The sequence below is a fragment of the Onychomys torridus genome, chromosome X (genome assembly GCF_903995425.1).
Source record: "Onychomys torridus chromosome X, mOncTor1.1, whole genome shotgun sequence".
NCBI classification, from domain to species: domain Eukaryota; kingdom Metazoa; phylum Chordata; class Mammalia; order Rodentia; family Cricetidae; genus Onychomys; species Onychomys torridus.
This window is the reverse complement of record NC_050466.1, coordinates 59,604,710-59,619,003: the sequence shown is the minus strand read 5'-3', so window position 1 is coordinate 59,619,003 and position 14,294 is coordinate 59,604,710. Positions and strand designations below refer to the sequence as shown.

Genomic DNA, 14,294 nt, shown 5'->3' with positions numbered 1-14,294 from the left:
TGGATGGAAGGTCCTCAAAGGCAAGGTAAGTAAGGAAAATGAACTGACTAGGATGTGGATAATGATCTTATCTCTGTAAAGTATAATGTTTTTGAATATGTAATTTTTATAAAACAAATACTAGTATCCATATACAAACATCATTGACACCATCTTGTACTGAGAAGTTACCCATCCAATGATGCACATTTCTCTAATTGAATTTTGTAATCAGCTTGCTTTTATGGGCAAGGAAAAAGAACTAGAAATAAAGTTTTATTAAAATAATTTTCCAGGTGGTGGTGGTGCACACCTTTAATCTCAGCACTCCTGAGACAAAAGCAGATGGATCTCTGAGTTTGGATCTCTGAATTTGAGGCCAGCCTGGGCTACAGAGTGAGTTGCAGGACAGCCTGTGCACATGAGAACCCTGTCTGGAAAAACAAAAAACAAAACAAAACAAAAACAAAAAGAATTTTCCTTTTGGGGTTAGAGAGCTGGTTCAGTGATTAAGAGCATTATACTGCTCTTCCAGGGGACCTGACTTTGGTTCCCAGCACCCACATCAGGTGGTTCACAACCATCTCTAACTGCAACTCTAGGGGATCTGATGCCCTCTTCTGGTCTCTGTGGGCACTGCACTCATATGCACAACACACACATAATTAAAAATAGATAAAATCTTCAAAAATGAATTTTTCTTTTAAGTCGTTCAACTTATTCAACTTTTTTCCTTCTAGTTTTATGTAGTGTACTATATTTTACTTGAGGAGGTGTGAGCTACAAATCATAACAGACAGAGATTGATAGCATTTCCCCCTCATTTCTTGGTATCCTATTAATCAAGAATATTAATTAATATTTAATTTTATTAATTAATTATTAAGAAGATCGGTGATATCCAAGCAAATTGACATTTAGTTGTGAGGGCCCACAAAAGAAAACCTGAAATAAGTTACCTGCTGAATTGTGTTGATGATAGTGAATGAGCTTTGGAATGGAATCAAAGCAGTAGTTTTCAGCCAGGTATAATTTATTTTCAGCATTAGTATGCACATGGTAATGCTTGACAGTTCCTTTTTTATCACTAGTAAGGGAGAAAGATGATGTTACAATTCTCTAAACAACACACTTTTGATGAAATAATGAGTGAATAATTATTTTGAATCTGTACTCAGACGACATCTGATGTTTCTCTGAAAGCATCCATGACAACCAGTGATTATGGAAGAGGGATCCTCTCTGAACTCAGTGTGTCCGTTGTGCATAGACAAATATTCACACTCAATAAAATTTCAACTTTAGGTGCTAGTAACATGGCTCAGCCAACAAAGGTACCCACAGCCAACCATGACAACCTGAGTTCAATTCTACATGATAGAAAGAGAGAACTGACTTTTACAAATTTTCCTCTAATTTCCACATATGAATATCTACCAGCACAGCTTAATAATAATAATAATAATAATAATAATAATAATAATAATAATAGCAATATTTTTTTAAAAAAAATAATTTCATGTACTGTTTCTCCCCTAGTAACTATAAAAATAGATTCGCCGGGCAGTGGTGGCACACGCCTTTAATCCTGTACTCAGGAGGCAGAGGCAGGAGGATCTCTGCGAGTTCGAGGTCAGCCTGGGCTACAGAGCGAGATCCAGGAAAGGTGCAAAGCTACACAGAGAAACCCTGTCTCGAAAAACAAAACAAAACAAAAAAATAGATTCCATAGAAACTACCTTTGATGGCTAAGAGACTTGAAGTTCTTTTGAATTATGTGAGAACATAAATTCTCTTTTACGATAATAATGGGGAGAAAGCTGTGTGGGCAAAGGTGATCAGGTTGTGTGTATTATCACCCTAGAGCTCCTTTGGGAGTGGGGCATGCAGGAAGAAAGCACAGAAGCATCTTTAAATTCCTCGTCTAGACCTCTTCTTTCCCAGCAGCAACAATACTATTGTTAGCATCAGTTTACCAGGTGTTTGCTATGGTCCGGGCTATGCTATGATCCAATAACTACAGTATGCATGCTTTCCACATAAAACATTTTCTTCTTTTTCTCCAGTTCTAGAGTACTTGGATGAGTTCATGCACATCAATTCTGGCTAATCAGGAACAATATGCCTATCTTAGATTTTAGAGTCCAGTTCTAACACTCACTACCTTCTCTGATTTTTATAAAGATTAGATGAGATTGTGGGATGTGTGTGTGTGTGTGTGTGTGTGTGTGTGTGTGTGTGTGTGTACCCACACATGAACTATACTTGCCACACAAGTTTATCAGTTAATGAATTTTTTGTATTGTAATATTAACATAGTTTTAAAAATGCAATTTAAAAAAAAAAGAAGAAGAAACGATATTTCCCTTTGTTGCAAATGGCTGATCTATTTCTGGTGTCAGTATAAGCTGATGACACTTCATAAAAGAGTTTTGCTTTCCCAGTCCAAACAGATATATCTATAAAAACAAAAACAAAAACAAACAACAACAACAACAACAAAAACAAAAACAAAAACAAAAACTGCACCTAAGGTAAGGGAAACTAGAAGAGGGGATCTGAAAGATTGTAAGAGCCAGAGGATCAGGGAGTTTGCTGTGAGATGGTGTCTCCTAGGAAAGCCAGGAGCTATACACAAAAAGTCTCACAAACATGGCTGTCCAAGCATGAGCTGAACAAGAATGACATCAGTGAATTCGGCAAACTGGATGGAAACCGAGAAGAGCTGTGGGCAGGAGAGGTGCTCCTCCCCAGGGAAGAGCATAATTGGTTGTCCCATGCCAAATGGTCAACCTGGAAACATACACACAAGCAACATCATATGGACTCAACAGGTTCTAGTTATGAATATATATCCATATTCAAATATATGTTGCATGCAATAACAATTAATGAAAAAAGAGGTCATGAATTTGAAGGAGATCAGGGACCAAGGGAGAAATGTAATTAAATTATTGCCTCAATTTTTTTTAAAAAGGCTATGGCTTTCATTTAATTCCTTATCTTTTTGATACTTTCCTACTGGATCAGCTTCAAACATGTATCTGGGGTGATGAAGCTCAAAAGAGAAGACATGTGCTATTGAATTTGGCTCTATCCAGAGGGCCACAGCTGTTTTGGATACTCAGTGAACAGAATGTTCTTAGTTACTGGATTTGTTTCAGGCAGTGACCATGTACAATCTAGTGTATGTGCTTATTAGATCCATGGATTCCGGTACTGGCAAATGCGGTATGGCCATTCAAGATATACCCCATTATTTCTACATGGAAGTAGATATTCTGTAAAACAAATCTCAAAATGAAATGCCTGCATATCATCTAATTACTACAAATACATATGCATGCTCTGTGGGATGGGGCACATATCTACACAAGTCACTCAGTCTAGCTGTTAAGAAATATTTCTTTAAAATGGTCCAAATCAATTAAGCATTGGTCTGGCCCCCACCCCCACAACACTGAGGGTTTCACAGACATACAGAAACATGGCTTGGTTGTTTGTTTATTGGTGGTGATTTATAAAAGTCTGGGAGGTATGTGCCTGTAATCCCAGTCCAGGGGAGACAAGGGTGGGAAGCTCAAGATTGGAGGCTACATGGTGAGGCTGTCTCAAGAAAACCAACTTCTAGAGGGGGCTTCTGCTGCTGCTGCTGCTGCTGATGATGATGATGATGATGAGGAGGAGGAGGAGGAGGAGGATGACCGTGATAGATGACTCTAAAAGTCTTACACACCTAAGTGTCAGGCCTATAGTATTCTTGCAGCAACACCATGAACAGTAACTGCTCCTGAACTGGATGTTACTATGTGCCAGACAATATCCTAATCTTACTTCATTCCTAGAACATAAAAATCATTTTGTAAAAAAGGTGAACCCATATTTATTTACTAGCACTGTTATTTACATTACATCAAGGACATCCAAGTAGCTAGCAATTATAATGCAAACCCTTGCATGGAAATCCAAATTCATCGGACTGTGGATATAAAATCGTACCACTTTAATTAAGGCTTTTAGTTTATATTTGGCCACTTCAACGTCGTTAGGTAAATATTGTGGCTTCCTGTTTGATGGACACACAGTCTTTGGACAAGGACTATGGATGTGAATGTGGGAAGTAATTTTAATCATATGTAATTGGTCACAGGCCTAACTTGCAGTAACTATTGCAGTTTTATTTAACAACACCTTGTTGCTTTGAATGTATTAAAGGTCATTATTATGAATCCCTTTCAAATGAGGAAGTTCAGGCCCAGAGCAGTTAAGAAACTTGCTCAACATAATAAATGCTTGAAATGGGAAGAGAAGTTTGACTTTGAACTAGAACTCTTACCTGCAAAGGGCAGCAGTCAGGCGCAAGCTACTCAGAGAACACAGCTCCGTTGATTGAACCCCACAGAACGGCTTACTGAGAACTGGACACTGGGGCAAGCTTCTCAGCTCAGCAGACAGCTTTAGTTTTGAGTTAGAAGTGCTATCGCTATGTTCTCTTGTTCTCTTTCTGCTAAGGCCTGACTCCAAGGGACTCCCACTGCTCTTTCAATAAATGTTTATGGAGGAGTGCTGTTTTCACAACACTATGTCACTGTCCGGAGTGGACAGGAGGGGGTCACTCGGAGCACAGCCTTTTGAAAGTAGAGGGTAAGAAGGCAATGGCTAATGGCTATATCCAACACAAATACTTTGATCCCAAATTCCAGAGTTCAAGAGTAGTGTCACATCTCAAAATATGACTAAGTTGTCATTGTTTTCAAACAACAGTCCCAAAGAGAAGAAAAGAAATAAATCTACGTTGTACTTACTTCACAGCCTTACTAAATAAGGACACTGTGTACATTCCCATCTGACTGGAATTTCTAACCATAAATGCTCCTTCTTTGCCCTGAAAAGGAGAAATAATTATCATTACTTTTAAAAATGATTTTTATGTAGGCAGTAAGGAAAAAATATTTTTAGATCCACTTTAAATGCCACCAAAGGAACAGGTCACCCAGCAGTTGGCACAGAACGGTCATCCCACAGCTTAGCCTTCTTCCTTTTCTCACTTAATTCTCTCCTCCTCCTCCTCCTCCTCCTCTTCCCCCTCCCCCTCCCTTCCTTCCTTCTTCCATTTTTTCTTTTTTCCATGCTGGGGATAGAACCCAGGGCCCTACCTTTGCTATGCAAGTGCTCTACCATGGAGTTTTATCCTCACCCAAGTCAGTATCTTTCTAGATCTATCAATCCTATGTGAACTCTTCTTCTCCAGATAATTTGCAACTCTCTAAAATTTTTGTTTCATTTTATACTTTTGGAAGCTTAATGTTTCCCTGTTTGAGAAACAAAATTTGGGAACACACACACACACACACACACACACACACACACACACACACCACAATAATCATATTCTGGAAATGTGTGAGAAAATTAGCAATGAAGAATATTTTGTTAAAGTTGTGCCCTTTATTTGTCTTTTGCAAGGATTTATTCCAATTTTAACCAGGGCCAGGATCATAAAGAGCTATATAATAAACTATGAATATAACAACTTGCCAAGTAATCTATCACATTTTGTTGAGTACATCTTAAAATGTAATTTGTGTATATAGTGTTTTATTAGATTGAATTGTACCAAAGTACCCATTGCATAGATCAAAAGAATTTAGTATAGGTAAGTTCATACCAATTACAAATAAAATCAAATAAACTAATTCCATATCACATCTGATATGCTCTGGTTTAGGTGCTAATGAGCAGTGAAAACCAGCTGAGGAAAATAATTACATTGATAATCCACATTAAGCCATTTTTGGGGGGTTTAGGGTATATAGCTCAATAGTAAAGAGCATGTGTATTGGTTTGAATGAGTATGGTCCCCCTAGGCTCATATATTCGAACGCTTAGTCCCCAGGTGGAGGACTGTTTGGGAAGGATTAGGAGATATGGCCTTGTTGGAGGAGGTGTGTCACTGGGGGTGAGGAGTTCAGGTTTCAAAAGTCTACACCATTCCAATTGGCTCTCTGTCTCATGGTTGTTGTTTTAACATGTAAGCACTCAGCAACTGCTCCAGAATCATGCTTGCCTGCCTGCTGCCATCTTCTCCACCAAGATAGTCATAGATTAACCTTCTGAAACTGTAAGCAAGACCCCAAAAACCTCTTTCTTATATTAGTTGCCTTGGTCATGGTGTCTCTTTACAGCAAGAAAAAGTAACTAAGGCAGCATGCCGAGCATATGCTAGCATATGGGTTCCATCCCCAGTCCTCAAAAATGGAACCATCTCTCCTATTTGTGATTCTGTGATATCTCCTCCCACTTTGAGTTTGGGATGGGTCATGTAACTCAAAGGGTGGACAGCCAATGCCATAATGAGTTGAAACATTAGCTATATAGTGTTTCTCAGAGAAATGCATTCACCCCTGAGCCCAGTCACAGATAAATATTCTTGGACTGAAGGTGTAGTCTAGGGGTAGGAATGTATGCTTAACATGCAAACACACACACACACACACACACACACACACACACACACACACACACACGAGAGAGAGAGAGAGAGAGAGAGAGAGAGAGAGAGAGAGATTGATTCTTTGAGGTTAGGAAAGGAAGTGACTTTACCTTTTGTCTCAGTAACTGCTCAGCTTGTGACCTGGAAATATTCCCAGCAAACCAGCTGCAAAAGAATTCTGAATTTGAGAATTGATAACGTTTCAATTATACAACTTGTCCCTCAACTTTTGAGTCTGCAAAATGAGGCATCGGCCTATATCATGGATTTTCAAATCTAATTATTGGACAGCATACCAATCAATACCTGAGGATATTTTCAAAACCCAGCTTCTTAGTCTCTATCACCCAATATACTTCTGGGATGAAGCCTGCATTATATCAAGTTGTGAATAGGCTGCTAGAGTCTTTCTAGGTGACTTCTAAGTTAGCCTACATTTCACATTTTGAATGAGGACCAGAGCTTAGACCAATGACAATCCAATGGGAAAGCCAGGGTGGCTAAGGATAAAAACTCTTGTCGTTCAACCCCATCATTTTATTTTAATAACCCAGTAGGAGCACATTTTATATCAACTATTTTCAAAGCAAATCCTTTCAATTTTTTTTTCTCTTCAGAACAGGGAGAGATAAACATCTAAGATGATACCCAGACAGGAGGCAAAGATATGTGGGAAAGTCAAGTAGAATTCTTTTCCTTAAAAAAAATGACCTTTGCTCTTTTAATTAATGAGCCAAGAACATCATGACTTTGCTGTGGATATCGCTCTGTATAAATAAAGTGCTGTTTGGCCAGTGGCCAGACAGGAAGTATAGGTGGGTCAAGAAAGAAGAGAATTCTGGGAGATGGAAGGCCTGGGTGGGGAGACACTGCCAGCTGCCACCATGACAAGAAAGAAGTAAGGTACTGGTAAGCCACGAGCCACGTGGCAAAGTGTAGATTAATAGAAATGGGCTAAATATAAGAGTAAGAGCTAGACAATGGTAGGCCTGAGCTAATGGCCAAGCAGTTTAAATAATATAAGTGTCTGTGTGTTCATTTTATACATGGGTTGTGGGACCGCGGGGGCTTGGTTACACCTGGAGAGAAGATCTCCAACTACATGACTTTCTTTGTATGTGAAGCTCAATAAAAAAAAAATGTATCTCATGTGAGGTTAGCTATGTCTGTGGCCCTCTAGCCTGGGCTAAAATGTCACTTATGGGAATTAGTAGGGTATGAGGTACAACGGGGCATGGGTCTGGGGAATCAGGAAGAACTGACTAGAAGGTAACACCTGGAGAGGAAGGAAGTGCAGAAGAAGAGTGCAGGTGGGCATGAAGGCTTGTGGGAGGAAAGCAAGGCTGAAGGTGTCTTCCCAAATGAATGGGTATTCTGTATGGTATCTATATTGGTGGAGAACGTCAATAATAGCAGCTGCACAGTTCAATAAAGTGGGAAGATTCTCAGACAAGCCAATTTGGAGATCTGAGTTCTAGAAAGAACTACCTCACATGTAGTTGACTTTGAGCAAGGCTCGTAGCCTTTTTCACCATAGACTTTTCCATCTTTAAAATTAGGATTTTTATCTCTCCTGATTTGCTGTGAGAAATGGGATGACCAAAAGCAAGTTGGGGAGGAAATGCTTATTTCAGCTTTCAGGTTATAGTCCCTCATTGAGGGAAACCAATGTAGGAACTCAAGGCAGAATATTGGAGCAAAAGCCAGTGGAGGAGCACTGCTTACTGGCTAGCCTCTGCTGGCTTGCTCAGCTAGCTTTCTTACATGACTTAGGCCCATTGCCTAGAGTTGCTACAGTCAACAGTAGGCCCTCCATCTCAATTAGCAATTAAGAAAATGCCAGCTGGAGGTGTGTCAAGTAGACAACCATCACAGAGCTGATCTTGAACAGCCCTTTTTTAACTCTACCCTCATACATATTGTATAATTAATACTTGAGGTATTAATGATCGTTTTTAAAACTTACATTTCAATATAATAACATCTAATCCAAAGGCCATCTAGAAAACATGATATAGAATGCAGCTTCTTAAAACATGGATTGGGACCCTCATGTAGGGCTGAATAACTGAATGTGAGGGTTCACAAAAATGGTGATAGTAAAGCCTGAAAGTGTAGCAACCAAAATTTAATTTAAAACTAAACATGGAATAAATCAGGTATCTCTGCTCACCTGTGTTGCATCACACAACTTCACTGCAGCCTTGTTCTGAACACATGATATTGCACGTTGCAATGGGCATCTCATCACACATAACACCAAATAAATGCTGTCTGAAACAGCACAGCCCAGAGTCAAGGCTACTTGAGATTTTCTGCTCTCATGAAAACATAATGGTTTAATTACTGAAAACAAAGATTTAATCTTTTCCTACCATTATTTCTCAGCATGTAAGTATCAAATCAGTATATATACGTTTTATTTATATTTTATGTATGAGTGCTCTGCATGGATACCTGCAGGCCAGAAGAGGGCATCTGATCCCATTATAGATGGTTGTGAACCACCATGTGATTGCTGGGAATTGAACTCAGGACCTCTGGAAGAGCAGGCCAGTGTTCTTAACCTCTGAGCCATCTCTCAAGCCCAAATTGGTATATTTTTGCATTGTATTTTATTGGAGTGTTTCATCCTAACAATTGCCATTTGAGCTGTTTACTGGAGTTTCATTTTTAAAATTATTCAGTGAATTTTGGTTTAGTATTAGGGCAGACTTTCCACTTCTGTAGGCACCAGGCATGTAAGTGGTGCACATACATGCAGGTAAAACACCCATACACATAAAATAAGATAATACAAAAATATTTTTAAAAAAACAATCAACTCCATAAAACGCTGAAGATGCTCTTCCTTCACTATCTGATATTCAGCAAAGGTCTAATTCTTAATGTAATATAAACAAGCAAATTTGCTTTCATCATTAATAAATAGCATATATATATATATATATATATATATATGAATTGTTTTAAAATAAAATTCTTTATGATTTATTGTCAGTAAAAGTTTTGTTTCTATACTTATTTTATAACTCCCTATATACCTGGGGGATCACAAAACGTTCTCTGGTTACAAAAAGGCTGTGAGCAGAAATGTTTAAAAAGCCTTGATCTGGGCTATATACCTATGGGTAGATAGAAGAAAGAAAGGATCTGGAAGAAATACATGGACTTAGACATGAAAGGTGAGATGGTATATATACTGCATTGCCCTAGTTAGCCTTAGCATAGTCTAGAGTCACCTGAGAAGAATGTCTCAATTGAATGATTGCTCAGCTCAGACTGTCCTGTGAACATATATGTGGGAATTGTCCTAGTTGTTAATTGATATAGTAAGAGTGGCACCATTTCCTGGTCAAGTGATCCTGGGCTGTATAAGAAAGCTAGCCATGCAGGAGCCTGTGAGCAAGCCACCCAGCAGCATTTTTCCATGGTTTTTGCTGTGCTTCCTTAGCTGTGAGAAAGTTCCCCAGTTGGGGTAATGCTGCCTGGAATAGCAAGCAGTCTTGCCGTCAAACTCTAGGAGACAATAATGTCAACATTTATAGAATGACAGAAAATGCTGAATTTTGGAAAGAAGCTTAATGGCCCTTAGGCCTCCCAAGGACACAATTAGGGTGACCACCCATTCTCATTTTCCCAGAACAGATTAATTTATGCCATTGTCTATTGGAATTTGTCTGTCTGTTAGGGATCTCAACTTGGATGCCAAATAATAAGGTCATTCTGTGAATAAGATTCTATGAACATAAATGCTGTTATGTTGAATACTGCTGTGTGCCATTAGCACATCATACCAAATACTTCAGTAAGAGCTTTCAAACATTACCTTGATTAGAGGGCTCCAAGAAATAAATAATGAGCACAGACATTATATTCTTTATCTAGGAAATTAAAACACTGAGCATGTGATAAATCTAATGAATATATGCAGTAGATTTAGATGGTCCAGACTGGGGAAAATATCTTCATTGATAATTGATAACCGAGTTCATTGTCACTTGCCACTTAGAAAAATGGCTCAGAGCCTCACATGAATTAACCCAAAGAAGCCTGAGAAATCTGTCTTAATGTCTGCAAGGAATCAAATAAAAACATCTAATTCTACTTTTAGAAGGACATATAAGACTTTCAACACTCACTCATAATCATCCAGATTTTCCTCTTCTTCAGATGAACTTGACTCAGGGAATCCCCTTAAGAAGAGTCCAGAAACAAAATGAATGCCAAACAAACAAGCCAACCAAGAAACAACCAAAGTGCCTAGTACAGCAACAGCAAAACTCTTACTTCTTCTATCCACATATGCAAAGTTAAGTTTCTGCTAAGTTTCCCTTTTGCACTGGGGAAAGGGTCAGTGAAATGAAACGGCAAGCTGATTTATGCCCAGTGCGATAAGAGAATGGCTCTTTAACCAAAGAGGCTTCTAGGAACTCGGGAGGCTTAGATTCCTTCGGAAGAGCAACCTTATGCAACATGAAGATTCTTTCAAAGAATGGTTACAGTATAAAGTCGGCTGTGCCTGGAGAGATGGCTGAGTGGTTAAGAGCACATTCCTGCTCTTGCCAAAGGCTTTGATTCAGTTCTCAGCACCCTCTTCTGACTTCTGTGAACACTATACATATGTGGTGAACTTACATGTAGCCAAAACACTCATACACATTAAAATAAAAAAATAAAATGGAATAATATTTTTAAATGTTGGTGATTTGTGTAGAGCTATTCTTAGGGAAGAATTTTTTATTCTGAATTGTTTTTTCTCTTGTTAGAGATACCTGAGCCAGTGTATTATAATACCAGAGTGCATAATGAATGATGAGTAGGGACAATCAGTGTGAGGAAAACTTCAACCAACAAACCCTCAATGAAATTCACCTATGTGTTCAGAGGCAAACTACATGGACATTTTTTGGATTTTATTTACCTTGTATGTAAAGCCTCATTGTAAACTTATTTCAAATTTGGTTAGTTTTCCCACAAAAGAAGTAAAATTTGAGTATAAAGTAGTATCTAGACTGGATTTACCATGACATCTTTGAGGTGTTGTGATATACAATATTTCTTTCCACTTGGTGACTCCCGGCGACGTCTTCCTCACTGCAAATAAGGACTTATGGTTAATGTGGTGAACGTGAAAGCTCCTGGAAAGCAGCCATATCTTCTCCTGATGCTTCGGCAAGGCTGATTAACAGATTAGAACATCAGTAAGAGCTGAGAAGTTTATGTTTTCACTCCCCTAAACAAGTCAGTCCGACCCATACACACCTGCCCTGGATGTGCTTGATCACATGTGGATGGGAGGTATGTGGGCAGGAAATACATCAGAATGTATGCTTGCTCCTGATTGGATGTAGGTGGAAGGGGGAGCAAAGGAAGGGAGTGGTCAGGAAATGTGTAAGGATATATGCTTTCCCCTGACTGGGCCTGATGGGAAATATGGTGACTTTGTGGGGATGCCTTTTTAAGTCCCTACAAGGTATGACTTGTGGCCATTTTCTGGGAACTCAAAGATGGACCTGGCCAGAGAGTCCATCAACCTGACAAATATTTGATTAAAGCTTGCTTCACATTTGGTTTTAAACTGTGGTACTGGTCTTATTCTCCACCCGTGGGATCAACAGTAACATCTAAGGCCTGGAACACAGGCGTTCCCCCTTTGCTAGAGTCCCCCCTCTATGATGTCTCCACCTATGTATTTGAAAAATGCTTTGCTTTATGACTTTCTTTGTTCTGTTTCTAAACATCCTCTTGAGCCAGGTGTAATGGTGCACATCTTTAACCCCAGCTCTTGGGAGGAGAAGGCAGGCAGATCTCTGTGAGTTTGAGACCAGGCTGGTCTACAGACTGAGTTCCAAGACAACTAGGGCTATTACACAGAGAAGCCCTGTCTCAAAAACAAACAAACAAACAAACAAAAAACAAAAGCAGAACAAACGAACCAACAATGACAACAACAAAAAGCTCATGGAATTGCAATGTCATTAAAACATGGAATTTGGAGTGACCTCAATTTGTGTTCCTGGGCCCATGAGCACTCATATATGGCTCCAAAATAAACTCTTTGTTATGCCCCTTTGAGGTGATAGTTGTGATTTCTTCTGTGTTAACAGTGCATTTATAAATGTATGATTATTGAATGTTAAATGACAGTGATTTGCTTCAGCTAGGTCTTAACTGTTGGACTTTGACATGTTGCTCCTTTGGGAGAGGCACTACTCTTGAACAAATGACAACTGCTAATAGTCATCTTAATGGCCCCACACAGCAGGAAACCTGGATCAGGAGATAACCTGGTTAGGTTTGCTCTGCTTTTCTTGAGGATACACAAACATTCTGTCCTTTATGTATTTTTAAGTGTGTTGTTTTCCTCTCTGTTGGCGTGATTAGAGCTAACAATCTTGAACTTGTGACTCTTCTGGACACTAATGGAGCAGCAATATTTGCCTAGTCCTTTGCCAGCCATCATTTTATCTCTTTTGCTCTGGGTGTTAAGAGCACAAGGAAGTGTCCACCTTCTCCTAAAGTCCAAGGGTTGCTTTGTCTGGAATTTAGAACCCATTTCCTGTTTGCAGTCAAAACCCAATCTTTTGTTTTCTCTAAACTACAATTCACAGGGACAAGCTGCTTTGGCAAGGAAATACTCCTGTGGTTTTGTTTCAAGAAATGCCTAGAGAATTCTAAAGTCCCTCAAATTCTAAAATGCCTTCTCCCCACCTGCTCAACCAGCATTGCCCCAGAGAAGAGCCTTTTGCCTTCATCCTCTGTAAGAAATTCTAGTTGAAAAAGGCAAAGCAGTTTATTTAGCTCTATTTTTTTTGCTTTTCCCCAGGGTGGGGGTGTGTGATCAGAAAACAACTTGAAGGAGCAATTCTCTCCTTCTACCATGTGAGATCTGGGATGGAACCTGAGCATCAACTGTGACCAGATTGAACTTAGATGGTCAGTCACTGAGACATCTTGTAAGCCCAGATTTACAAGAACATTGGATATCAGACAAACAAATGCAACCCTTTCCTCAGCAATCATGTACAGACACTACGCTTGGAAACTAGTTGTGCCCTAGAGTGAAAGAGACTATGACATATTATATTTAAAGGCATTTAAATCCAATGGGATAATACTTACGTTCTTTCAGGTTCCACAGGACCCTGTGGCTGCATCATTGGTACAGTGAGGCATTTGCTTTAAGTGAAAAAAAAAAAAAAAACCAGGGTGAGAAGAGTCTAGGACTAAGAACACAAAAGGCGATAAACAGTGAGTCAGTGAGCTTTGCGTTTACTCTGTGTAGAGACAGACATCAGCAGCACTCTGCAGGGAAGCTGATAACTCTGTGTGAGAATGATGGACAGTGACCACAGCTGAAGTCTGAGGTACCAAAGGAAGGGGTAACACTTGACCCTTCTACATGATCCAGTTGCCATTCAGTTCAGCATTTATTGAGCATCGAGTATGGCAAAGATATATTCACTTTATATATCACCTTCAACGTGCTTTCAATTCTGAATTTGGATAGCATCATTGGGTTGAAAACTTGAAAGGACTAAGTAAGCCCACCTGAAACTCACTCCTTTATATAAGAGAGACAGACGTCTTACAGATTCTGCATTTAGGATTGTGCAGTTATTTGAGGGAAATGGGAGCAAGAAGGGGAAAGACTAAAATGCTGAAGCTATCATAAGGAACATTAGATAGACTAATTAAAATCTATACTTTCGGGTCCAGAGGAGCCACTTCATTCCCCAATCTTTTTAAAAAAATTATACATTTACTTTATGTATATGAGTGCTCTATCTGCATGTACGACTTTATACCAGAAGAAGGC

General features: G+C 39.2%; 1 protein-coding gene across 1 annotated transcript in view; it reads right to left on the bottom strand.

Annotated features, from left to right (window-relative positions):
- Nucleotides 1-14,294, bottom strand: part of Bmx (BMX non-receptor tyrosine kinase) — a 55,196-nt gene that overhangs the window by 17,002 nt on the left and 23,900 nt on the right. Inside the window, exons 8-13 of the mRNA XM_036174984.1 lie at nt 13,598-13,654; nt 11,498-11,569; nt 10,615-10,668; nt 6,583-6,637; nt 4,785-4,864; nt 939-1,066 (exon numbers count right to left, since the gene is read on the bottom strand). Coding sequence (XP_036030877.1) covers nt 939-1,066; nt 4,785-4,864; nt 6,583-6,637; nt 10,615-10,668; nt 11,498-11,569; nt 13,598-13,654 — 446 coding nt within the window. The remainder of the gene's footprint in view (nt 1-938; nt 1,067-4,784; nt 4,865-6,582; nt 6,638-10,614; nt 10,669-11,497; nt 11,570-13,597; nt 13,655-14,294) is intronic.